Below are 27,269 nucleotides of genomic sequence, written 5' to 3' on the forward strand. Positions count from 1 at the left end.
TTTTTGTTGATCTGTTCCCTCTTCTATAATCTTCTAACTGTGCACTTCTTGTCTTAATTGTTTTATAGTTTTCTCTATTCGATATTTCCATGTTGGTATTCACTTTTGCCCCATTCCTTTCCCTCACTACCCTGTGTTCTTGTGGTAGAACTTAATCAGTTATTAATTTAGCTGCACAGTAATATATCCTGTTTACTTCTGTTATATCGCATGGATCTCTATGGACAGTCCTCTTTACTGTATTCATTTGTTTTATCAAACTTCTTACTTTTTGGGTTTTATTGACCTTCTGCAGTCTATTTCTCTCATTGATCTTGATATATCTGTTCATGTCCATTAAATCAAGCAACTCTTCTCTTAGCTCATTTTCTTCCAAACTGAGGGCACACCCCTTGTTTTCCATTTCCTGCGAGCATTCTATAGTAGGTTCTATAGTGTCTTCCTGTGGCACATTCTCTTCAGTTTCATCCTGTGTCATCTGTTGCTCTGTCATATGGGAACTCACTGGCCTATCACTCCTCAACATTGAATGCATCAGATTTCCACAGTTTCATGTTCCTTTCCTTGCTGTCTAACTTCAAGTGAACGTTTGTACTGGTTTCTTGTGGAAGGCTTCAAAATGTCTTGATATGGCACCTGACCAATTGCTTCCTGTGCCACAGGTTTCCCCTTAATTTGGATATCCATTGCTGTATCCTGTTGTGGTGCTTTCTGCATTCAATTTTCTACACTGAATCCTTCTCTTTGCAGCTGCTCCATAGCCTCTGTTTTCTATTTCATGACTTTACTAAGATCTTTTTCTACTTTTCGTCTTAGTCTTCTTATTTTTTGTATCGTAAAATTTTCCATATCCAGATTCCTTTGCCTGTATTTCTCTTCAAATATCTTTGGTGCTTCTCTTTTTGTATTGGTCAGTTTTGCTTTCTCCTTTGCATAAATATTGCACCATTTTAAATCTCTTTTCCTTTCCCATGTCCATATTTCTTCTTCACGTCTCCTGTTCTTCTTGTTTTTCCTTACTTTGGGGACTCACTCCATCATGCTGTGATGTAGTCTGTGTTAGGCTTTCTACAATAAATACTTCACTTCACAGGCACTCCATAACTTCAACTTCTATTTCTTTAACTTCTGCTTTACTGATCTTCTTTTCCATATTACATCTTTGTGATATTAATTTTTTATTGTGAAATTTTCCATATCTGGATGCCTTTGCCTGTATTTCTCTTCCAATATCTTTGAGAGACTGCCTTCTCTATATTAGTTAACTTGGCTTTCTCCTTTGCAAAAATATTGCACCATATCAAATCTCTTTCTTTCCCATGTCCATATTTATGCCCAGTGTGGTTAATGAGTTGTCTCTTAATCAGTCTATTCATTTGCCCACTTTTTCCCCTTCTCTGCTGTGTACTAGTGAGAAGGTTCTTCACACCTTGGATTTGCATAGACAACTCAGATATTATTTAGATAAAACTAAGGCCATTCGTAAATCTGAGCAACTTTTTGTTTGTTTTCATCATAAGTCTTTAGATTTGGCTGTTTCTAAACAAATTATTTCTTCCGGGATCTCTAAGGCCATTTCCTTTTGTTATTCTTTTCATGGGAATAATCTCTCTTCTTTTGTTAAGGCTCATCCTACCAGGGCTATGGCTTCTTCTAGTGCTTTTTTCAAAGGACTGGATACTCAGTCCATCACTGAGGCAGCTACTCTTCTGTGCATACTTTTACCAAGCATTATAAGTTGTATATGGTTTGCAGGGCCAGAGCCCGATTTGCCAGGGCTGTCCTGCATGGTGTTCTTGAGGGCTGTGCTGGACCTTCCTCCTTCCAAGTTTCCTTTGACCTTTTATACTCTCCCTACCATAAGGAATACTGCAACAGGGATCTGGAAGGACATAGTACAGTTGTGTAACATCTTACCATAACAGTAGATGTCCTTTCTGTCACTGGTGCAGTACTCACTCCCTCCCCCCTTCCACTTTTATTCTTTTTCCTTCTGGATGCACATGTTCCTTTTTGTATTCCTCGGACTGTTGTTCCTACTGTGGATTTTCAGTTCTGAGGAAGGTACATCACCTTTATGCCCTATGCCAAGAGCAGGAAGCATATGTGTGACATACAACATCCCTTCTACAACCTAAGGGTTTGGTCTACTGGCCGGAAGTCGGGCTACCCATGACAAGGGGATCCCTAGTGTAATGAATATTGCAACAGTGAAGGGAAGGGCATCTGCTGCTGTTGTAAGACTTTACACAACTGTACTTTTTTGCAAAACTTACATGGGTTATTTGCATGTTTTGTATTACTAATCAAAATATTACGGCTTTTCACTGCCTTACATAACATATTTCACAAATTTTCTTGCTTCCTTGAATTTTCATGAGTACATTCCTGCTTAATTGTTGTGTCATTGATTTTAACTTTGGACATTATCCATGCTAGGTTGTGTATATGATGAATGGTAAAATTGTGCAAGTTATGGATTTTACTCCTATCACCAAAATCAATTGCATTTGAGCAGCACAGAATACAGTGCTTTGTAAGTATTAATGCAAGTTTGTTTTTGCAGGATGGAGGGCTGTTGATTAACAATCCTTGTGCTTTGGCATTGCATGAGTGCAAATGTTTGTGGCCAAATACACCTCTGCAATGTGTAATATCACTGGGAACTGGGCGCTTTGAGAGTTTGGGGAAGAGCAACGTCACTTACACAAGTCTCAAAACAAAATTGACCAATGTGATCAGCAGCGCAACTGATACTGAGGGTTAGTATTAATTTAATTTAATTTCTGAATTACATTGTTATACTGCACAGTTTGCAGGTGTGGACCATTATATGAAGCCAGGGTAATAAGAAGAAGTTGGGGGTCTGACCCAAAGTCATCACTAAGAACACGGTACTGACTGTGTTACCCAAGTGACTCTCAAATCCTTATACAAGTTTTTCTGTTTAATTATAGCAGCAGAGCAGGATTCTACTTAAAATAAGGTATTGCAGTTTATCTTGCTGTGTTGACCTAATGTAAATTGAAAAATGGTGAATGTGAACTGTAAAATAATTATTACCAAACAGTGAACTGTTTTATTTGCTGCTGGCTGTCTAAAAAGCTGGTTGTACAGTCCGAGCTTGGATGCTTATGCTGTATCAGAAAGGGATTGGTGAATCAAGCCTCTTTTCTCTCTGATTACTTAGACACTTGCTTGCCTGTAGTTCTGTAGTTTATTTTGGTGAGGGTCAGAAAACTACTTAAAGCTTACAAGTACTGTGATATCATCACAGTGAACTGTTTTGTGTTTGTTTGCTTTGCACTACTGATTTTAAAACACTAGTTGTGGTATTTAGACATCAGTCCCTGACATGTACCAGAATTCTTGTGTAGAAGACTATTTCCCTTGTAACTTTGTGGGGAACTTGCTCGACTGTGGACTAGTTTCTAGATGGAAAAGCTACTACAAATCTAGATTATTTTATCTTAAGTCAGTATGTAAAAGAGATGCCTCTGAAAATGACATCCATCAAAAATCCATCCACCATGGCCTAATTGCAGTTATTTAAAATTACACCGATGGTTTTATGTAGGAGGCAGAGTCACTCTTGTCCCCCAATGTAGGATGCGTTCCCTCCAGTCTCCCCAGTATTATCAGCTACAGGTTCACTGCATACTGAGGAAGAGGGACAGTTCATGTACACTATGCACAGCGACAAGTTTGTCTTTTTTCCCATGACTGCTCACCTGAGTGAATATATTATAGGCCTTTGTCTTCTTTGTGGTCTGTGCCATTATATTACCTGCTCTTACTGTTTCTTCATTACAGTTCTGTACTTCTGTCCATCTGTGTTCATTGTCAGAACTGAGATTCTGTTAGTTACTGTTTATTCATTGAAAGCAAATAAGATGACGTGCCTTTTTTCATTGTTCTATCAAACACAGTATTGTCAGGCAGGTGACATAATCCCGTCAAGTGTAACATATAGTACACCTTCCTTCCAAACAATAAAATCAGTAATTAGAACTTCTATTTATTTTAAAATAGACTACTTGCATTTCTTGTTTAAACTTAGATTTTGTCCCTGATAATTCTAAATATATGTGTACTAACCTCTGTAAAAGTGAACAAGCAATCATGTCAGTCCGGAAATATAGCAGTAAACACCCCAGCCCCTTGAATGGCTGGCAGAGCTCACATTTACTGATCCCGTGAAGAAGCCATTCCTTGTACAGTAGGCACTTTTAAGTATGTTCTCCTGAAATAATCTGTTTTACTGTAGCACAGCTTTTGTGGCATGACTTTCTTTTTATACTTGAACAGAGAATTTCTGCCAGGAAGTGGCATTTATTGTGGCACAATTATTTCTCGCTAAACAATTGCCTTCAAGTTGATTTTGTGTATTTTTTTTTCTGACCATTAATGTCTGCTATTAGTTTCTATGTATGCATTCTGACGAGTTGAATCTGTAAAGCTTTTAAAAGATAAATAGCGTATCATATTCATTCAGTCTATCCAGTCCGATGTGTGGGTCGTCAAGACACTTGTCTGATCAGACTCGGCAGTATCAGTGCTTCAGGCTTGACCTTATTTAAGAACTCTCCCTTCTGTAAAGCACCACTTCCCTTAGGTCGGATGTCATTCGCCACCTTAGAGAAAGAACTTGATCGCTTCACATGTAAGTGCTCCACCTGTGTATTTTCTATTTGAAGACATTTATAGACACTTTTTGCCCTATGGTGGTGTTGTAATTGTTAGCATTATATTTAGAATTGCTCCTGTCAAATACTCCTTTTTCCTCAGAAATATTCCCTTTCACTCAGTGGGCCTTCTCTTCTCTAATAAATTTTGCATTCTGTAATTAGTTAATTTACCAAGTTAACAGCAGTATTCCAGTTAGTTTGTAGTTCTTGGTGTGTGCATCATGCTGTTAGTGTTGTGCTTTCCTTACATTACTGATAGGTACTTGTAGAATATAGATTGCTTTATTCTGTGTGCAGTCTCTGCACTTACTTGATATTGGAATTTTCTCTTTTTTGCTGTTATGGAGAGGCAATGCAGCTTTAAAAAGTGCACCATGTGAGGATACACACTTCTGACACAAGGTCTCTCAGACCTCTGTTGATCTGTTTGATACACACTTCTGACACAAGGTCTCTTAGACCTCTGTTGATCTGTTTGATACACACTTCTGACACAAGGTCTCTCAGACCTCTCTGTGATCTGTTTGATACACAGTTCTGCCACAAGGTCTCTCAGACCTCTGTGTGATCTGTTCAGGGGTTCCCCCATATATCCTTCAGCTGTGAAAATTTGTATGTGGTTCAGACCTACGACCTTAGCAGACAAGAAGAACAAATTTATCCTTAAAGGTCTCCTGCCTCTTGATCCAGAAATAGTTCAATCAAAAAAAAAATTGAAGAAACCAGGTTTTGATCCAAGAATCCAAGAAAAAGACATGCTAAATCTGTGACTCCAGCCTCGGCCCCAAGTGTTCTGAGGTTTGAGGAGCACAGGACGTGCACTCCAATGTATACCCCCACCTTTGGATCTGAAACATCTGGATCAGTCAATATACAGAACTTCCCCAAGTTTAAGAGAAATTAGATCAGCCTGCGCCATCCAGACCTTTTTAGCACTTTCCATCAGGTCTTTCAAGGTTTACAGGAGTACTTAACGGATCTCTTCAGCAGCTGTATCTTCTTTGCCTAAAGGAGGACTGGATGTGATGACTCTTCCTCTCTGTCCTGTCATCTTCTCATAGGATGACCCTTGAGCAGAGTCATGTCATAAACCTCAAACCATCTGCTCAAGAGCTGTTTCAGTCATATGAGGAGTCAGGTAACACTTTCCTCCAAACGATGTCTCCTTCAGTGAGATATTAGAGCTAATGCTCTTTCAGGACAAGGCAGAATTTGTTTGATGCTTTTGCTTTGGACAGGTTAGGGAAGCGGGTCTATGCATCAGTGAAATTCACATTGCGATCAGTGAATTATCTGTCACACTTCATCAGATTACAGAGGTACTTACTAAAGGAACTCTCTAATTCTGGTTCATGAGGTTAATCTTGATGGTGGTAAGAAAATGTGGTTCAAAGATTATAATGGTACAGATGCTGTCTGTGTGGCAGAGGTGGTCCACAAAATCAAGAATCTCGAGATTCTTTCTCAGACAGATCCTTCTAGTGCTCCTGAGAGGTTGCCCGACTGTCTTTCTGTGGAGGCAATCAGGGGCGCCTATCATTGCACCAAGATGCCTGGTTAGCCATCACAAATGACCTTCTGGTGAAAAGGATCATATCTAGAGGATACTTCATTCCCTTTTTACAACTTTCAGTGAAACCAAAGAAAATTCTCCCTGATGTTCCACCCAGTCAGAGGGAGTTGTCATCTCAAGAAATTGCATAGCTGCCAGACAGAAGAGTCATCCAGAAGGTCCCACCAGACCAAACAGGATCTGGAATTTACTCAAGGTTCTTTTTAGTTCCGAAAAAGACAGGGGACCTAAGGCCAATTCTGGGCCTAACTTACCGCATCCACTTCATAAAGAACTCCAAATTCCATATGGTCACAGTCCAGTCCATTCTACCTCTTCTCCAAAAGGGTGACTGGATGTGCTCTGTCTACCTTCGAGATGCGTACTATCACATCAAAATGAACAGTAGCTCATGAAGGTTCCTCCACTTCGGACTGGGAGCCAGTCATTACCAGTTCAGAGTTCTGCCCTTTGGTCTCACCACACCCCCAGGATATTCACCAAATGTATGGCAGTGGTAGCAGATTACCTGTGACTGCTTGAATGCAGAGTGTTTCCCTGTTTAGACGATTGGCTTCTGACCGCACCAACTAGACATCTACTAATAAAAGTCAGAGATGATCAGCTCCACATAGCACTGACACTAGGAATCACAATCAACATGCAAAAATCTCATCTGCATCCAGCTCAAGTGATGGATTTTATAGGGGCCCACTTGGACACAGTCAGCTGTCTAGCGTTCATAGGTTCATACTAGGCTATCTGCCCCGGGGCAACCATAAGACTAGCCCTATTTTGTTTGGCTTACGACACCCCTTGATTTGAGTATACCGTGCCCTTTTTAAGGTGTAGTTTGCTGTGCCTCTGTCTAATAGTGACACGGAAGTAATCCCCGGGACAAACCTACGATCCCCCATCCACTCATCAAGATTCTTCTTGAAGAGATTCAGTGAGGTGCCCTGCCTAACATGAATTGGAATTCTGTTCCAGAGCGAAGGGAGCCTCTGGGTTATGAATCTGTCCCTCCAGCAAGTTCTATTTGTTTCAGTGCTGAGGTTCAAGTCCCTCGAGCGTGTGGCTCTAAGGGATTTAGATTTACTGAGGTGGAGCATGTCCATTTAATTCTGGATTGGACATAGCTTTATATGTCAGGCATAGATCGCCTCGAAGTAGGCGGTATGCAACTGAGTAGAGCTGGAGTTTTTTTTAACCGAGCAGCATATGGCATCTGTTTGAGTCCCTTGATCCTCTTGGTGAGGTACTTTTGGGGTCTTTCTAATTGCTGCAGGTGTCGGGTAAGGTACATCCCAAAAGGGGCATTGTATTCTATGATGGGCCTGATGAGGGATGAATAAAGGGGCACGATTACGTCTCTTGACTTAGATGTGAATCCTTTCATGATGAGGTGGGCTATGTAAAAGGTCTTTCTAACCACTTTGGCAATGTGGTTGTCAAAGGAGAGATTGCTATCAACTTGGGTCCCCAGATCCCTAATTACTTTCTCTGTACTTAATGGGTTACCGCCTATGTGGTAATTTGTGGTCACATTGTTTTTGCCAAAGGGTATGACTATACACTTTTTGGCATTTAGCTTTAGACCATGGCTCTGGCATCAGTTATCCGTCTCAGTGAGACCTTTTTGAAGGATGTTTGTGTCAGCTGGAGAGTTGATTATGGTGCCTAGTTTGCAGTCGTCTGCGAACTTGGTGAGCCATAGTCCTCCCATGTTGGCTTGTACCTCGGAAAAGTATATACCGAACAAGAGCGGTCCCAGGACAGAACCTTGTGGGATGCCACTTGTGACCGGTTTCGAGTGTGACATGGCTCCAGCAACTCTCACTCTGTGGGTTCTGTCTTTGAGCCAGTTTGCGACCCATCTTGTGACATAGGGGTTTATATTTAAGCTGGATAGCTTATCTATGATGCCCAAGTGGGGTATTGTGTCAGATGCCTTTGCTAGGTCCAGATAGGCTGTGAGGACTACCTTCCCTTCCTCTATGGCTTTGGTGACTGTTTCGAAGAAGTCAGCCAGGTTCAAAAGGCAGGATCTGCCCTTGACGAAGCCGAACTGGGTAGGATCTAGTGTCTGTAGGTCCCTGGTGTCTTTGTTTATGAGCTCCATGATGATCCTCTCCATAGCCTTGCAGACTAAGCTAGTCAGGCTTATGGGGCGATAGTTTCCAGGGTCCGTAGAGGCTCCACCTTTGTGGAGTGGGACCACTGTTGCTGTACGCCATTCTGTGGGCACATATCCTGTAGTGAGGCTGAGATTGTACAGCTGTTTTATTTGAGGGATTAGTTCTTCTTGAAGTTCATGTAGGCCGCAACCCGGGACGCCATCTGGTCCCATGGAAGCAGTGTTTTTTGCTTTGGAGAGGGCAGCCTTCACCTGAGCATCAGAGATGTTTGGGAGGCAGCCCTCTGCCGGGATAGATACTTGCTCTTTTTTTGGTGGGGGGGGGGGGGTGGAGAAGTTTGCACTGAACCTGTCTGCCAGGATACTGGTGATGTCTGTGGGTTCAGTGCATTGTTTTGTCGTTTAGAATCAACTCAGAACAAGTCTGGGAGTTGCATCCCAGGTTCCTAACATAACTGAAAAAAGCCTTATGATTGTCTTTAGTGTCCTGAGCAATTTTTCTCTCGAAGCTGGCCTTGGAGGATTTTATGAGGGATCGTAATTTTTTGCTAGTACTGATCAGAGATGCCTTCCCTATTAGGGATTTTGCTCTATCATGTAGTATCTTCCTCCTTCTGTTGTACAGTTTATTTATGGCTGGGGTCCACCAGACTGGATGCCTGCCTTTGGATGTTTGGGTTTTGGTTTTGTTTGGGATAGCATGATCCATGCATTCCTGGAGGTGTCCATAGAATGCGTTTATATAGGATTCTGCAGTTTGGGCCATAGTTTCCACTGGCCCTGGGGCCTTGAAGGATTCCACTTTGGTTTTGAGAAGTGAGAAGTTCGCTTTTGAGAAGTATTTCACTGTGGTTTTCTGGGCTGGGGGTGGGGTCGGGATGTGGACATCCAGTGAAATTAATTTATGGTTTGATCTTACCAATGAGGGATATACTTCAGGTGTGGAGCATAGAGTCCCCATGTTGGTAATGATCAGGTCTAGTATGTTATCCCCTCTTGTGGGAGTGGTGACTAGTTGTTCCATAGCATTTGAGTTTATAATTTCCAGGAACCTTTGGGCTAAGGTGCTGGGGCTTGAGTAGTGCTCCCAGTCTATGTTTGGGTAGTTAAAGTCGCCCAATATAATGGTGTTCGGAGAGATCTTCATGTTCTCCAATGTTTTCAGGAAAGCCGAGTGGGATTCCTGACTTTGAGAGGGTGGTCTGTAGGATGCTATAAACTGAAAAGCAGTCTTGCCCACTGTTAGTTGCACATGGATGGTCTCCGATACTTCGTGCAATGCCACTAACCTGGAGGTGTGGATATCCTTGATAAATATGGACACACCCCCTCTTTTTGTTGTTCGGTCCAGGTTTTGGGGCCGAAAAGCATGATATGCGGTATAACCTGGTAGTGCTGGGGTGCTCTCTGGAGCCTTGAACCAGGTTTCTGTCACTGCACAGATATCGATTTTCTCCATACTGAGGAGAGCTTCGAGTGCGTGCATCTTGAGGTTAAGACTTCTGGCGTTTAGCAGCATTACCCTTAGTTTCTTGTTCCTTGTGCTGTCTATGGGGGTGGGTTTGACTTTTGAGCCTTGCCTAAAAAAGGCACTATGGGGGTGGCAAGAGCCTTTGCCAATATTTGAAAGCCCAGTGGTGACAGGTGCAAGCCATCCCTAGCGAAGCAACGTGGCTTGTCGAGCATGTCATCCCAGGCTGACAGACACTGGATCCCCTTAGAATGACACCAAAATTTTAGCCAATTGTTAAAATCGATCAGTTTGTCTTTGTACTGTGGCATCATTCTAGGTGAGGGTAAGATGCTGCTCAAGGTCAGGGTCATACCGGCCTGGGCTACATGATCAGAGAGCTCCTCTATGTCTCTCTTCATGTAGTCCAGGGAGGTGCCTCAGGTCATTCACACCAGCATGTACAATGACTGAGTCATATTTGTATTTGCTTTGAAGTGACCTGAGTGCTTGCGTTATGTGGCGGATCCTAGCGCCTGACAGGCAGCTCACTGTGACCTTCTCTTTACTCAGCCTGGTGAGCGGGACGTCAGTGTGTCTGACAATAGAGTCACCTATTACAAGAGTATCAGGTGTGTTATTCAGCCTTAAGGGCTGTGGCTGCTTGGCACACTGACTTTGTGGGCTATGTGTTGTGCGTGTTTTGTTTTGGGGTAGCGTTTGCTTGGATGTCTCTCTTGCTTAGGTAGATTTTTATTTAGAGCCTCCGAGTATGTTTTTGTGTATTTATGTGTTTGGTTCGCTGATGTGGTGGGACTATGTGATACTGGAGTTGTGTTGTGTGAGGCTACCTTTTCCTCCTGACTGGTTTCACCAGTTTTGAGATGAGAGAGCTCAGCCTCCAGTTTGGCTATATGGTTGCATCTCTCACATATATTTGAACCTGTTTGGAGGAGGAGAGGGTTGTCCGTGTACATGAGACAGTTGTAACATTGCCTCAAAATTCCCAGATTCACCAGCTGGACTGGAGAGGAAACCATTGACTGACCTTTGGACATGCTAGAGTAATATAGGGAAACTGAATTAAGACGGACCAATAGGGGACAAGGTAATTGTAGAGAGTATAAGAGTAAGTAGTGCTTATGGTTTTATAGTGCTAACTTGTAAGATTACTTATTTGGACCAGTGAAGGGCCTTAGAATGAGAATATGGTGTTTAAATTGAGAGATAGAGCAGTTCTAAGGGAAAAAGTGAAGAGCAGACTTTGTGGAGCCAGGAATAGTTTAAACCCAATTAGGTGGCGCTGCCCGTTGTTGCGCTATGCACAAAAACGCACAAAACCGCGCAAAAGAGGGATTTAAGAGATCAAGGAGTTAGGAATTGACCCAAAATGGCAAGCCTGTAAGTGAACTTTTTTAAATCTCAGAAAAGTGGGAAAAAAGCAAGATTTTTTTGTTTTTTTCAGAGATAGCAGAGGTTCACAAGTATCAACAAGTTAAACAGTGCAGTAAATGACCCCACACTTGAGCGCTAGGCCAGAGACAGATAAAATGCAAGTTTTGAGAAAAAAATGATTTTAAAAATAAATGCAAACAGGAAATTCAGTAAACAGCTGTAGGTTGTGCTCTAAATACAGTTACTAATGCAGAAATCAAGTTTAACAAGCCAGAAAATGCTCAAAGTAGGCGGCTATGCAGAAAAACTTAGCAAATAATCTGAAGAAAAATGCTTAAAATCTCAAAAGTGGCTCCTTTCTTCTCTCAGCGTTTTCTCCTCTTGGTGGGTGCTTCACCAACAGCCAACAAGTCTGAAAAGACGCCAAAACCACGAGGCAATCGGGATTTAAGAGAGGAAGATCAAGGAGTTAGGAATTGACCCAAAATGTCCAATAAAACTACAGTTTCAAGTCAGTAACCACTCCCACAGGGGCAGGCAGGCTGCTCAATGTTTATCACTGCCACTGATGAACAGAGAGACTTCCCTTTAGCCTAAGCAAAAAATGGCCTCCAAGAAACTTACAAACAGTTCAGAACAGCAAGCCTGTAACTGAACTTTTTTAAATCTCAGAAAAGTGGGGAAAAAAGCAAGATTTTTTTGTTTTTTTGTTTTTTTTTTCAGAGATAGCAGAGGTTCACAAGTATCAACAAGTTATAACAGTGCAAACAGGAAATTCAGTAAACAGCTCTAGGTTGTGCTCTAAATACAGTTACTAATGCAGAAATCAAGCCTTGCCTCAGAACAGAATTCTTACCCTTGAGAACGCATGCCAGGCAAATTCTTGCCATTCCAACACCCCCAAAAAGATTGGTCCTCAGAGCATTAGGTTTGATGGCTGCCACTATAACTTGATTCCAACAGCTCACTTAAATATGAGACTCATCCAGTGGACTGTAGCAGTACAGTGGTCCTTTCATCACTACCCCTTAAGTCATCCCATAAAATTGTCTTGAGTGAAGAAATTGAGTAAGGGCATCCATTTATTCTTCCTCTTCCCAGTGCCACATTGGCCATGGACACCTACCCGTTGGGGTGGGGAGGGGGGATTTCTTGGGATGGACTGTCCAGGGCACGTGGCCAATACAGGAGACTAATCTGCATATCAGCGTTCTAGAGACGAGAGCGGTGCTTCCAGTGTTGCAAGCCTTTCAGAGCTTTCTCCTTCTAGGGACTATTGCAGTACAAATGGACAACATGTCAGTAGTCTGGTACATCAGCAAACAGGGGGGAACCAGATCTTACCCCATTTGTCGAGAAGCAGTGAGGGTTTGACAATGGGCGATCTCTTCCAACCGCTTCCTAGTAGCAAAGAACATACAGGGGAAGTCCAGCATTCTAGCAGACAGGCTCAGCAGGCCCATCCTCATGCCTCATAAGTGTCTCTCAAACAAACAGTGGCAAACATGATCTTCTACAAGTGGGGTCAACCTTGCTATGACCTGTTTGCATCCCCGTCCAGCAACTAATGCAGCAGGTTCTTTACCCTAACTTCCTCAGGGACAGTCCCCGAGAGGTGCTCTAGTTCACGTTCGGCCCCCTCTGGTCTCATTTATTCTTTTTCTCCCCTACCTCTCATCCCCAGATTTCTTCAGCAAGCACATCACTTGAAGAGCATGGTGATCCTCATTGCCCCCTTTTGGCCTCAACAAGTATGGTTCCCCTTACTTTGGTCTCACATAGTACATCCTCCTGGATGCTGGATCCCAGTCTAGATCTCCTATCTCAGCCTTTTGGACAGGTTCACCCAGATCTTGTAGGCCTCAAACTGACCACATGGTTTCTCCAATTCTGATGATGGCTAGCCATTCCAGGCTTTGCTCTTTTTTTGTATCTTCCCACAAGACTTCCACTAGAAAGATGTACAAAAGTAGACAGAAGAGAGTCACTGTTTGGGCTCATCTGAAACAATTAGATCCTTTCACCGCTCCAGTCCCAGCCGTACTAGACTTTCATGCTTCAGTTTTCCAGGATGAAGCAAGTTTCTCTACCATTAAAGTTCAATTGGCAGCCATCTCCAGTTGCCATATAAGAGATAGTGCATCCTCTTTGGCATCATCTAAATTGTTTAAAGCCTTTCTTACGGGTACTTTCTTACTCAGACCTCCAATAAAAGACCCCACTCACCCAGGGATTTCACTATGGTTTTACAAACCCTAGTACAGTGATGGCGAACTATGAGACGCATGTCAAAAGTGACACATGCCACGACATTTTGGGTGACACACCAGTGATCACCAACACCAAAGTTACCAAAGACACTGCTTTTGCATTCGTTGTTCATGTGAAGTGCACTGAACTGTTTTGTGCCAGGAGCTTTTGAAACACCAAACCCAAAAGGTTTACCATCACTGCTACATTCTTCTATTGAACCATCAGCCAAGGTGGATCTAAAATTTCTCTCTTGGAAAACTGTGTTTTTGGTGTATATAACCTCTTCTAACAGAGCATCGGAATTACTATCTTTCAAATCACTATATTTGACCTTTCACAAAGAGTCACTTTAAATACAAATCCTTCCTTTTTACCAAAAGTTGCCTCTGAAAGTAATATAAATCAGGTCATCAGTCTTATCAGCTTTCTTCCTTAATTTTGAAAATAAAAGTGAATACACTCTTCATCTCGATATACACAGATAATTGCAGTTTTACTTGGACAGAACAAAAGCATTCAGAAAATCTTATCAACTCTTTGTTTCCTTTTCTGAAGTAAGAATGGGATGGCCAGTTTCTAAGCCCACCCTGGCCAAATGGATAACAGATTGCATTTCCTATGTCTACTCTTCTAAAGGTATTGTATTACCTAGACAGTTGAAGGCACATTCAACCAGGTCAATGTCTACTTCAGCAGCTTTTTGGTGTACAACCTCTATTGATGATATTTTGCGCAGCTGCCTCTTGGTCAAATGCTCATAGCTTTATTGTGCATTACAAATTCAGTGTCATTTCCATGAATAGAGCTGCCTTTGATTCTGCAGTGCTGTGGAACATTCATCCACGAGGGCCACCCAAGTTTTCTGTAGCTGAGGACTCTGTCCCTTTGGTTAAGGAACGAATGAAAATGACAACATTAGATAAAGAAGTTATGTACTCACCATAATGTTCCATCTGTATTGTCCATTTTTGTTCTTCCTCAAATTCCTCCCCTCCTTCCCCCATCCATCTTTTTGGGAGAGACCGAATGGAAGTGTTAGAAACCATAGATGTTCATCGTGTTTCACTGTTGCAGTCATTACACTTGGGTTATCTTGCTGGCAGGTGACCTGCAGTCAACCTGAGTTCCAAAGTCTTGGTCCGGCGTCGGTTGCTGTCGCCTCTTCCCTGACGTCAGTGCGCCAGGGGTATAAACGTTGCAACCAACGCCATTTTCTCCAGTCTTTCTTGCCGTGCAGTGCCCGAAGCAAAAGCAGTTTGCAAGTGCCGGTCGGCCAACTCCTGAAATTTTCAAAATTGAGTTTCAGAACCAAAGTCTTCGATAAAGCTAAGTACCCCGTTGGGGAAACTTTTTCTTGCTCCAGACTGATGTCAGTAAAAGTTAATAATTGTATTTCTTGTGGGAAGCAAATACCTCATAATGACTTTCACTCTTACTGTATTCCTTGCCTAGGCCCTGACCATGGCATTACTAGTTGTCGGTTTTGTGCTAGATTCAATAAACGCACTATTAAACATCTGTTTGATTTTGCTGTACATTATTTTGGTCGAAGGTTTAATTACATAATGCCGTCAGAACAACCAACGACCGGAATTTATAAAAAACGCAAAGACAAAGAAAAGGACAGGTATCCGAGGTCCAAAACCGACGACGAAGCCTCTTGTAGGCCAGTCGCCGGTTCTCAGTGAGGCGCTTTCGCAGCCCCTGACACCCGCTACCTCAGAACCACAGGCCGTAACTGACAGCCACGTGGAGACACCAATTGGGCCTACGGAAACTATACCCTCAGATGGGTCCGGAGCCGCTGAGCAGGCATCGGCTTCTGAGGGTGTTTTCAGACCTTCACAGCTTACAATTAAGCCCACTACAGCAGCCAAGGCAAAGTCAGAAACACCATTAAAGACAAGGAAACAAGTACAGCATTCTCCAGAACAGTCATCCATGCCAAAGAAACAGATGCTTAAGATGTCCAAAGACCTAATTACTTTAATCAGGGGTTCCCATCCCCCTCCTGACAAAAGGCGTAGGCAAGACACTGATTATGATTCCTCTGACCAGGTTTCCATTTCCTCTGATTCCTCGTCTGATCAGGGATATTCTTTCCCTCCCTATGAGGATTCTGATGCAGAAGAGTCCATACCTACAGCCTCTCCACCTGAGGATTATTCTTTTGGGGAAACCCTGCACACCATGAGGGAGCATTTCCATTGGGAGAGCCAGGATTATTTAGAATCCAAGAAAAGGCACAGAGACTTCCTTTTATTGCCTCAGCACAGGCCCCTGGCTATCCCCCCTGTGCTTGATATTGTTGATGATGTTTTTTCTGAATCCAGTCTGTCTCCTGATTCTTTACCCCCTGCACTAGTCAAGCCAGACAGGTACTACAGGGTCCCTGACTCTCATAAATTTCTTTACAAAAAACCCGCTGCAGACCCAGAAACAATTTCTCAGGGTCCTAAAGGGGTTAAGGCTTCCACTGCTAAAAATCCTGTCCCCTCGGATAGGGATTCCAGAGCTCTGGACAGATGGGGGAAAAATGTTTACACTTCTGCTACTTTAGCTGTAAGAGCTTTAAACTGTCAGTTTCACATGCTTAAATATCAAAACAGTTCCTCATGTCATTGCTAAAACAGAAAATGGTTTCAAATACAGAAAGTCCTGACAGTAAGGAAATGCAGGATTTATTGCATGCAGTTGAACAAGTGGGAAAGCATACTCTGCAGTGTGGTTTTGATTCATTAGAGGCTTCTTGTAGAGCCGCAGTTACAGGCTGTGTTATTCAAAGGCATGCTTGGTTGAAAGAGCAAAGTTTACCTGACCATGTTAAAGTAAAATTATTGGATGCTCCATTACAGCATGATACTTTGTTTGGTGTTAAGGCAGAAGAGGTGTTAAAGACAATGGAGGCTAAAGCAAAGTCAGTGCAGACAGTGAAAGATTTCTTACAGGTTCAACCACCTAGATTTAGCAGAAACTGGCCTTCAAAAAATTGGTCTTTTCCAGTGTCAGACAGGCCACAAAGAGGCAGATACAGATGCCCAAGAGGCAAATCTCAGCCCCAATGCTCCTACAGACCTAAACAATGGGGTGCTTCAGCCCCCAAAGGAGGGGAAGACAAATCACAACCTTATAGGAAACAGTCCCAATGACCTCCCTCTGCAAATGACAAGCACTTACCTTTTGACAGCACCCCTAGGGGGAAAGCTAGCACTTTTCTCAAAAAATTGGCACATGACCACCCAGGACCAATGGGTGCTGAATATTGTTTCTCAGGGTTACAGGTTCCACTTCCACACACTTCCAAAACCAAAAGGTATGCCAGACCTGCCACAAAACCAATGGGCAGAGGCACAAAAGCAGATTGCTGCTCTTATGGACATGGGAGCTATACAGAAAGTTCCACAACAAGAACAGGGACAAGGATTTTACTTAAGACTTTTCTTAGTACCCAGAAAGGACAAAGCCTGGAGACCAATACTGGACCTGTCAATCCTAAATACTTTCCTGGATGTTCCAAAATTCAAAATGTTAACACTACAGCAACTTCTGCCCATGCTGGGCAAGAAGGCTTGGCTAGTTACTTTGGACCTCAAGGAGGCATACCTGCATGTCCCAATCAGACAATCTTGCAGAAGATACCTCAGATTCATAGCAGGCTTAATGCATTACCAATTCTCTGCACTGCCCTTTGGCTTATCTACTGTGCCCAGGGTCTTCACAAAATGCCTGGCACCAGTAATTGCATTTTGCAGATAAAAAGGAATTCAAACATATCTCTACTTGGACGACTGCCTTATTCAAGCAGAGAGCAAGGACATTCTTCTAAAGCATCTGGCGTTTGTAAAAGGATTGCTAATTTGCCAAGGGTACACAGTAAACGAAAAGAAATCAAAACTAGTGCCCTCTCAAGAGATAATATTCCTGGGTGCAAGCTTAAATGCAACTGCCCAGATGGCTTATCTCTCGCCAGACAAACAAAGGCAACTGACTCATTACTTTCAAATGATGGCAACAAAAACCCAGCTCCCTGCAAGAAAAATTCGGCAGGCCCTGGGCTTCATGGCATCCTGCATTCTACTAATTCCATATGCAAAACTGCATCTGAGGAAACTACAGTGGTATCTAAAAAGTGTTTGGACTCAGCATTGTCACAGCCTGGAGACAATCATAACTTTAATTCCCTGCCTACAACAGGAGTTTCGATGGTGGTCCCATGTCTGTCACCTCAACAAGGGACAGCCTTTCTCCTTACCCACAGCCAGGCAGACAATAAAAATGGATGCATCAGATTATGCCTGGGGGCACATATGGCAGGAAAATGTATTCAGGGCACGTGGCCCAAGGAACAAATGCATCTTCACATCAATCAAAAAGAGATGCTAGCTGTACAGAATGCCCTGACAGCTTTCAAGGACCTAATGCATCCAGGGCAACTAATAAAGACTGACAATACCACAGTTCTGTGGTACATAAGCAAGGGGGCACACATTCCTACCCCCTATGCAGACAAGCCATGACTTTGTGGAACACAGCACTGACCTATCAAGTACATCTGCAGGCACAATTCCTGCCAGGAACAAAAAATACACTGGCAGATGAACTAAGCAGAAATGTCATGGATCCTCACGAATGGAAGCTAAATCCACTAGTGTTCAGCATGATAACGAGGAAATGGGGACGCCCAGACATAGATCTTTTTGCTTCCCCTCACAATTACCAATACAGAAATTTTGCACAAGAATTTATCACTCTTAAGCATGGAAAGTGGATGCTCTATCATTCAGCTGGAAAGGCCTGACAGTCTATGCCTTCCCTCCGATGCCTCTTCTCACCAAGGTGCTACTAAAAGTCAGACAAGAAAGGCCAAAAATTATCCTGATTGCACCAGACTGGCCATGCCAGCACTGGTACCCAATCCTAAAGAGTTTGTCTCAAGGCCCAGCTTGGCTTCTACCTCAAATTCCTAATCTTCTGACACAACAAAACAATCAGATTCTGCACAGTCAACTCAGAACCTTAAACCTGGCATGGCAGATAATGTAGCCACTCAGACTGCACCTCTCTCAAAAGCTGCTATGGATGTCATTTTTAGGAGCCAGAAGTCCCAGCACTAGGAAAGCTTATGCAGAAAAATGGAAGAGATTCTGTACTTGGAACCAGGCACAAGGGCTCGAACCACTTGTCCCTAATATACCTCAGATTTTACAATACCTAACTGAGATGCTGGACAAAGGCTTATATTTCTCTTCTGTTAAAATCCATGCCTCTGCCATTTCAGCTCATTACAATACGGAATCTCCTATTTTTTCACATCCTCTATTACGACAGTACCTCAGAGGGGCAAAAAATATAAGACCCCCAAGGAGAGCACCACTACCTACTTGGGACATCAATTTTGTTTTAGAAAAACTCACACTACCTCCTTTTGAACCAGCCAGCACAGCTGATCTAAAATTCTTGTCATGGAAAACTGCTGTGTTCCTAGCAATAACTTCAGCAAGAAGAGTCTCAGAGTTACAGGCATTAATGGCTGTGGAACCTTTCCTCATTTTTCATCAGGACAGGGTTTCTCTTAGGACAAACCCAACATTCATGCCTAAAGTGGTCTCCAATTTGGCCTTAAACCAAACCATTAATTTCCCTACTTTTTACCCAAATCCCCAGAATAAAGGGGAGAGACTTCTGCACGTTTTGGATATACACAGACAGCTACGATTCTACTTGGACAAAACAAAAGCTTTCAGAAAAACTGAGCAACTGTTTGTAACATATGCTGCAGGATCACAAGGAAAGCCTATTACAAAACAGACAATCTCGAAATGGATAGGACACTTCATCCGCTTCTGTTATGCACAACATGACAAATCAGTGCCTAAGGGCATTAGGCCTCACTCTACCAGAGCAGCAGCCACTTCAGCAGCTTTCGTCAGAGGGGTACCAACCAAAGACATATTAGAAGCTGCAACCTGGAGCTCAGTGCACACTTTCAGCAAGCACTACCACTTGCCTCTCTACTCTAAATCCAGAGCAGGCTTTGCCACTGCAGTTCTGCAGGGCTTGTTAGCCTTTCCAAATCCAATTTAGACCCAGCCACCCAACCTCAGCTTTGGGATTCCACCCAAGTGTAATGACTGCAACAGTGAAACACGATGAACATAGTACAGTTGTGTACCTACCATAAATGTAGATGTTCGAGTGTATTCACTGTTGCAGTCCAGTTTACCCACCCACCATCCCCCTTTTTCATTGCTGGGACTTTTCTGTACTTCTCATCTCTAAACTACCTTTGTGGTGTATTTGCTTGTAGATGAAGGAAATGTTTATAGTAACATATGCATGTTTTTTTACATAATTCTGTCTTTCCAGCCTTCCTATCTGAGGGCACCTGACATCTGGGGCAAGAAAAACTGAAGAAAATGGCATCGGTTGCAACTTTTATACCCCTGGCGCACTGACGTCAGGGGAAAAGCGTACACCACCCGGACCAAGACTTTGGAACTCGGGCCGACTGCGGGCCACCTGCCAGCAGGATAACCCAAGTGAGATGACTGCAACAGTGAATATGCTCGAACATCTACATTTATGGTAGGTACACAACTGTACTTTCCTGTTTGAGCTCCTAATCTTTCAACTATCACTTTCTTGTCATAGTATTATTATTGTACTATATGTATATAATGTAATATATATATCTATATATAGATATATCTATATATATATATATACACACACACACACACACACACACACACACACACACACACACACACACACACACACACACACACACACACACACACACACACACACACACACACACACACACACACACACACACACACTCTCTCTCTCTCTCTCTCACACACACACACACACACACACACACACACATATATATACATATGTTAGCAGCAAACTCGATTTGAGGTGTTGGGGCAGAGGAATTATGGGTAAGGAAGGAGCTTGAGATTCAGATCATAGAAGCTGTAAAAAGTGGCCAGGTTGGATTCAAGGGTCAGATCTGAGCCCATTGGTTGAAGAAGAATTAAAATGGACAACACAGATGGAATGTTATGGTGAGTACATAACTTCTTTTTACAAGTAACTCGCCACTTACCGTGACATATACAACTTAATTCCTTGGAAGCAGCATGGCTTTCAGGCCAGTAGTAGTACCATGACTGCTCTATGGACACTCACTGAGATTTTCCTCACTAACTTGGCTAAATGTAAGCTCACTGACTAAACTTTCATAATTAAAATTGGGGCTGCTTTATCAGATGCAGCCTTTACTTTTTCAGTGGATGTTCTTCGTGTTTCACTGTTGCAGTCATTACATTTGGGTAATCCTGCTGGCAGGTTGCCCTCAGTCGGCCTGAATTCCAAAGTCTTGGGTCCTGCATTGGCTGCTGTCGCCCCTTCTCTGATGTCAGGTCGTCAGGGGTATAAAAGAAGCAGCCAACGCCATTTTCGCCAGTCTTTCTTGCCACGTGGTGCCCGAAGCAGAAGCAGTTCACAAGTGCCGCTCGGCCGACTCCTGAGATTTTCGTGTTCGAGTTTCAGACCCGAAGTCTTCAATAAAGCTAAGTACCCCAATGGGGAAACTTTTTTTCTTGCTCCAGACCGATGTCAGAAAAAGTTAATAATTGTATTTCTTTTGGAAAGCAAATACCTCATAAGGACTTTCATTCTTACTGCATTCCTTGCCTAGGCCCTGATCACAATGTTTCTGGTTGCCAGTTTTGTGCTAGATTTAACCAACGCACTATTCAGCGTCAATACGATTTTGCTTTTAACTATTTTGGACGCTGGTTTAATTATCCAGAAATGTCATCGGATAGCCATCCAACTACCAGAGTTTACAAAAAACGCAAAGAAAAGGAGAGAGATAAACAACCGAGGTCCAAAACCGACGACAAAGCTTCTCCTAAGCCAGTCGCCAGTTCTCAGTGAGGTGCTTTCGCAGCCCCTGATGCCCGCTACTTTAGAGTCGTAGGCCACTACCGACTCCCACGTGGAGTCGGCTATGCCGCTGGAAACTCAAGGTATTGGAGCCTCGGACACTATTCCCTCAGATGGGTCTGAAGCCGTTGAGCAGGCACCGGCTTCTGTGGGTGTATTCAGACCTAAATATCTTTACATTAAACCGATTTCAGCTTCAAAGGCAAAGACTTAAGCACCTTCAAAAGCAAAGAAACAAACTCAAGAGCCACGTGGACAGGCCTCTATGCCCAAAAAAACAGATGCTCAAAATGGCCGAAGATTTGATTGCCTTGATCAGGGGTTCCCATCCCCCTCCTGATAAGAGGCCTAGGCAAGAGACTGACTATGAATCTTCAGATCAGGTTTCTATTTTTTCTGATTCCTCCTCTGATCAGGAATATTCTCTTCCCCCCTGTGAGAATTCTGATGCTGAAGAATCTATGCCTTCAACTTCTCCTCCAGAGGACTATTCTTTTGGGGAAACCTTGCATACCATGAGGGAGCATTTCCACTGGGAGAGCCAAGATTTTTCAGAATCTAAAAAGTGGCTCAGGGATTTCCTTTTACTACCACAACACAGGCCTCTAGCCATTCCACCTGTGTTAGACATTGTAGATTATGTGTTTTCGGAGTCTAGTCTGACCCCTGACTCCTTACCTCCAGCTCCTGTTAAGCCTGACAGATATTACAGGGTTCCTGACTCTCATAAATTCCTTTTTAAAAACCCTGCTGCTGACCCAGAAACTATTTCACAGGTCCCAAAGGAGTTAAGGCTTCCGCTGCAGAAAACCCTACCCCCTCTGACAGGGATTCTGGGGCACTGGATAGATGGGGAAAAAAAGTTTACACATCTGCTACCTTGGCCATAAGGGCCTTAAACTGTCAATTTCATATGCTCAAATATCAGCAACATGTCATGGCATTGCTTAAACAGAAAATGTTGTTAAACTCTGAATGTGCAGAAAACAAGGAAATGCAGGATTTATTGCATGCAGCTGAACAAGTTGGAAAGCATACTTTGCAATGTGGTTTTGATTCTTTGGCGGCCTCCTGCAAGGCCGCAGTTACGGGTTCTGTAATTAGGAGGCATGCTTGGTTAAAGGAACAAAATCTGCCTGATCATGTCAAAGTTAAATTATTAGATGCACCTTTACAGCATGATACTTTGTTTGGTGTTAAGGCAGAAGAGGTGTTAAAAAAAAATGGAGGACAAAGCTAAATCTATGCAAACTGTCAAAGATTTTTTACAAGTACAACCACCTAGGTTTAGTAGACACTGGCCTACAAAGAATTGGTCCTTTCCTGTGTCAGACAGACCTCAAAGGGGCAGATCCCAGGCGCAAGGTTCATACAGGTCAAAGCAATGGGGTGCTTCTACCTCCAAAGTTGGAGAAGACAAATCACAACCATACAGGAAACAGTTCCAATGACTTCCCCCTGCCGGCACCAAACACTTTTGTCCTGGCAGCACCCTTAGGGGGAAAATTAGCACTTTTTTCATAAAATTGGCACATTATAACCCAGGACAAGTGGGTTCTAAATATAGTGTCACAAGGTTACAAGTTCCATTTCCATACCCTGCCAAAGACAAACGGCTAGCCAGATCTCCCAAAAAATCAATGGGCAGAGGCGCAAAAACAAGTCTCATCCCTCATGGACATGGGGGCCATTCAACAAGTACCAGAGCAAGAGCAGGGACAAGGATTTTACTCGACTGTTCTTGGTACCCAGAAAGGACAAGGGCTGGAGACCAATACTGGACCTATCTATTCTGAACACATTCCTGGATATACCAAAATTCAAAATGTTGAATTTGCAGCAGCTTCTGCCCATGCTGGGCAAGAATGCTTGGCTTGTCACTTTAGACCTAAAAGAGGCATACCTGCATGTCCCAATCAGACAATCCTGCAGAAGATACCTCAGATTCAAGGCTGGCTCAATGCGTTACCAATTCTCTGCACTGCCTTTGGCTTATCTACTGTGCCCAGGGTCTTTACAAAGTGCCTGGCACCAGTAATTGCATTCTGCAGATAAAGAGGAATACAAATATATCCTTACTTCGACGACTGTCTAATTCAAGCAGAGAACAAGGACATTCTTCTACAGTATCTGGCATTTGTGAAAAGACTTCTAACATGCCTAGGGTACACAGTCAAAGAAAATAAATCAAAACTAGTCCCCTCTCAAGAGATAATATTCCTGGGTGCAAGCTTAAATACAACTGCCCAGATGAACAGTCGACAAAAAGAAATCAAAACTAGTACCCTCTCAAGAGATAATATTCCTGGGTGCAAGCTTAAATACAACTGCCCAGATGGCTTATCTCACACCAGACAAACAAAGGCAACTGACTACCTATTTTAAAATGTTGGCAAAAAAGGCCCCCAGTTATCTGCAAGAAAAATTCTGCAGGCTTTGGGCTTCATGGCATCCTGCATCTTACTAATTCCACATGCAAGACTACATATGAGGAAACTTCAATGGTACCTAAAAAGTGTTTGGACTCAACATTGCCACAGCCTGAAAACCATGATTACTCTCATTCCCTGCCTGCAACAGGAGTTTCGATGGTGGACGAAGGCTTGTCACCAGACCAAGGGACAGCCATTCACATTACCCCCAGCCAGGCAGACACTAACAACGGATGCTTCAGATTATGCCTGGGGGGGCCCCCATGGCAGGAAGAGGCATTCAGGGCACATGGTCCTCAAACCAAATGCATCTACATATCAATCAAAAAGAGATGCTAGCTGTTCAAAATGCCCTGACAGCCTTCAAGGGCCTACTTCATCCGGGACAACTACTGATAAAGACAGAAAACACCACGGTCATGTGGTATATAAACAAGCAAGGGGGCGCACATTCTTACCTCCTTTGCAGACTAACCATGACTTTGTGGGACACAGCATTGACTTACCAAGTACATCTGCAGGCACAATTCCTGCCAGGAAGGAAAAATACTCTGGCAGACGAACTAAGCAGAAATCTCATGGATCCCCACGAGTGGCAGCTGGGTCCACAAGTCTTCAGCATGATAACAAGGAAATGAGGATGCCCGGACATAGATCTATTTGCCTCCCCTCACAACTACCAACTAAAAAGATTCTGCACAAGGACTTATCACAGGCAAGCATTGAAAGTGGATGCCCTATCTTTCAGCTAGAAAAACCTATCAGTATATGCCTTTCGTCCACTGCCTCTCCTCCCCAAGGTACTCCTAAAGGTCTGATAAGAGAAGCCAAAGATGATACTGATTGTCCCAGACTGGCCCCGCCAGTACTGGTATCCAATCCTAAGGAACTTGTCTCAATGCCCAGCTTGGACCTTACCTAAAATACCTCATCTGCTGTCCCAGCAAAACAATCAGATCCTGCACAGCCAACTCAGTACTTTAAACCTGGCAGCATGGCGGATAATGTAGTCATACAAAACACACCTCTCAGTAAAGCTGTGATGGATGTCATTTTGGAAGCCAGAAGGCCTAGTACTAGAAAATCTTATGCTGGAAAATGGAAGAGATTCTGTGCTTGGAACCAGGCACAAGGAAATGATACAGCTGTACCAAATATTCCTCAGATTTTGCAATACTTAACTGAGAAGCTGGACAAAGGCCTATCTTTTTCATCAATTAAAATTCATGCCTCTGCCATTTTGGCTCATTACAATACAGCGCCACCAGTCTTTTCTCATCCTTTATTAAAGTAGTACCTCAGAGGAGTGAAAAACTTAAGGCCTCCAAGGAGATCACCAATATCTGCATGGGACCTCAACTATGTCTTGGAAAAACTCACCCTGCCTCCTTTTGAGCCAGCTGCTACTGCTGATATAGTCTTTATCTTGGAAAACAGACCTGCTCCTAGCAATAACTTCTGCAAGACAGGTTTCAGAGCTACAGGCACTCATGGCTGTGGAACTTTTTATCAGGTTTTATCCAGACAGGGTCTAGGACAAACCCAACATTTATGCCTGAAGTGGTGTCCAGTGTGGCTCTTAATCAAATTGTTCATCTGCCAACTTTTTATCCAAATCCACAGAACAAGGGGGAGAGAGTTCTGCATTCTTTGGACGTACACAGACAGTTTAGATTCTACTTGGACAGAACCAAAGTTTTCAGGAAGACAGAGCAATTACTAGTGACATATGCTGCAGGATCACAAGGAAAGGCTATCTCAAAACAGACTATTTCAAAGTGGATAGGCCACTGCATTCGTTTCTGCTATTTACACCATGGCAAGCCAGTGCCTAAGGGCATTAGGCCACATTCAACCAGAGCTGCAGCCACTTCAGCAGCCTTTCTCAGGGGAGTACCAACCAAAGACATATTAGAGGCTGCTACTTGGAGTTCAGTGCACACCTTTACAAAGCACTATCATCTGCCACTCTACTCTAAATCCAGGGCAGGCTTTGCCACTGCAGTTCTGCAGGGCCTCATAGCCGCTCCTAATGCTGTTTAGCTCCAACCTCCCAACCACAGCTTTGGGACTCTACCCAAATGTAAAGACTGCAACAGTGAAACACGAAGAACATAGTACAGTTGTGTACACTTACCATAAATGTAGATGTTCGAGTGTATTCACTGTTGCAGTTGGAACTTTTCTTTCCTTCTCTGATTTATACAACCTATGTGGTGTATTTGCTTGTAGATGAAGGTAAAGTTTATATTGGTGTATATATATATATATATATATATATATATATATATATATATATATATATATATATATATAAATTTTGGCTACCCTTTTAGGGGGCACCTGACATCTGGGGCAAGAAAAACTGAAGAAAATGGCGTCGGCTGCTTCTTTCATACCCCCTGACAACCTGACATCAGGGAAGGGGCGACAGCAGCTGACGCAGGACCCAAGACTTTGGAATTCAGGCTGACTGAGGGCAACCTGCCAGCAGGATTACCCAAATATAATGAATGCAACAGTGAATACACTCGAACATCTACATTTATGGTAAGTGTACACAACTGTACTTTCCTCTACCAGTACTGTTTTTCATTCTTATAAATAAACTGTCTGTTTAATCTACTTCATCTATAACTCCTCCTTACCTTCTATTCTAAGAGTAAAATGCATTGCATTTTCCCTCACAATGTGCTAGACCAGCATTATGCAACGGTGTCCTGCTTGCACAACTAGAATATGGCCTACCGATTTTCACTGCTGCCTTACAAAAAACACTACCACTTTACAATCTCTTTCTGATAAAATCCGTTGCTTTATCAAGTCCCCTCCATTTGAACCTCACTGCAACTGCTTAGAAGAGGCAAATTGGCTTCCTATTCAATGCAGAGCCAACGTCCTCCTTTGCTTCCTTCTCTTCAAACTCCTACAGCAAGACACGCCACCCCTGAACTAAGCCAATCCACTAATGTCCCTACTGTCTTAACTCCATCCACTAAACTTCGTTCCAGAGACCACAGCTTGAATCTTTCTTGCCTCTAAACTGTGGCAATCTGTGCCATCTGATCTTACTGAAATCAGATACTACAAACAGCTCAGATATCAGTTCAAACAATACCTAACAGAAAAACGTAAGTGCACATGTTAAAACACAGGCCGTTTCACCCACCTCCTATTGTTGCACTCCTAACCTGTCCAACTTATAAACTTGTATCCACTGTGTTCCCATGTACCCCCTTCATTTCTACTGTATATCTAATATCTGCTTCTCCTGTTATTAGCTTTTCTATTGCAGCTCTTAATATTCTACAATTTCTACTCTTTTCACTGTTAAAATTTCCCTCCATACGTGCATTGGCCGAAATGCATTTACCTCAGCTGTGACACCTGTATTATGCAT

General features: G+C 43.0%; 1 protein-coding gene across 5 annotated transcripts in view; it reads left to right on the forward strand.

The window, feature by feature from the left end:
* PNPLA8 (patatin like phospholipase domain containing 8) overlaps window positions 1-27,269 on the forward strand; it is a 365,367-nt gene that overhangs the window by 245,231 nt on the left and 92,867 nt on the right. For 4 of the 5 annotated variants that reach the window (XM_044087422.1, XM_044087420.1, XM_044087423.1 and 1 more), the window contains one exon: window positions 2,567-2,762. The exons of the other annotated variant lie outside the window; for it this stretch is intronic. In XM_044087422.1, coding sequence (XP_043943357.1) covers window positions 2,567-2,762 — 196 coding nt within the window. The remainder of the gene's footprint in view (window positions 1-2,566; window positions 2,763-27,269) is intronic. 5 annotated transcript variants of the gene reach the window in all.

Source organism: Protopterus annectens, chromosome 11.part0 (genome assembly GCF_019279795.1).
Source record: "Protopterus annectens isolate FY-2018-M chromosome 11.part0, PAN1.0, whole genome shotgun sequence".
Taxonomy (NCBI): domain Eukaryota; kingdom Metazoa; phylum Chordata; order Ceratodontiformes; family Protopteridae; genus Protopterus; species Protopterus annectens.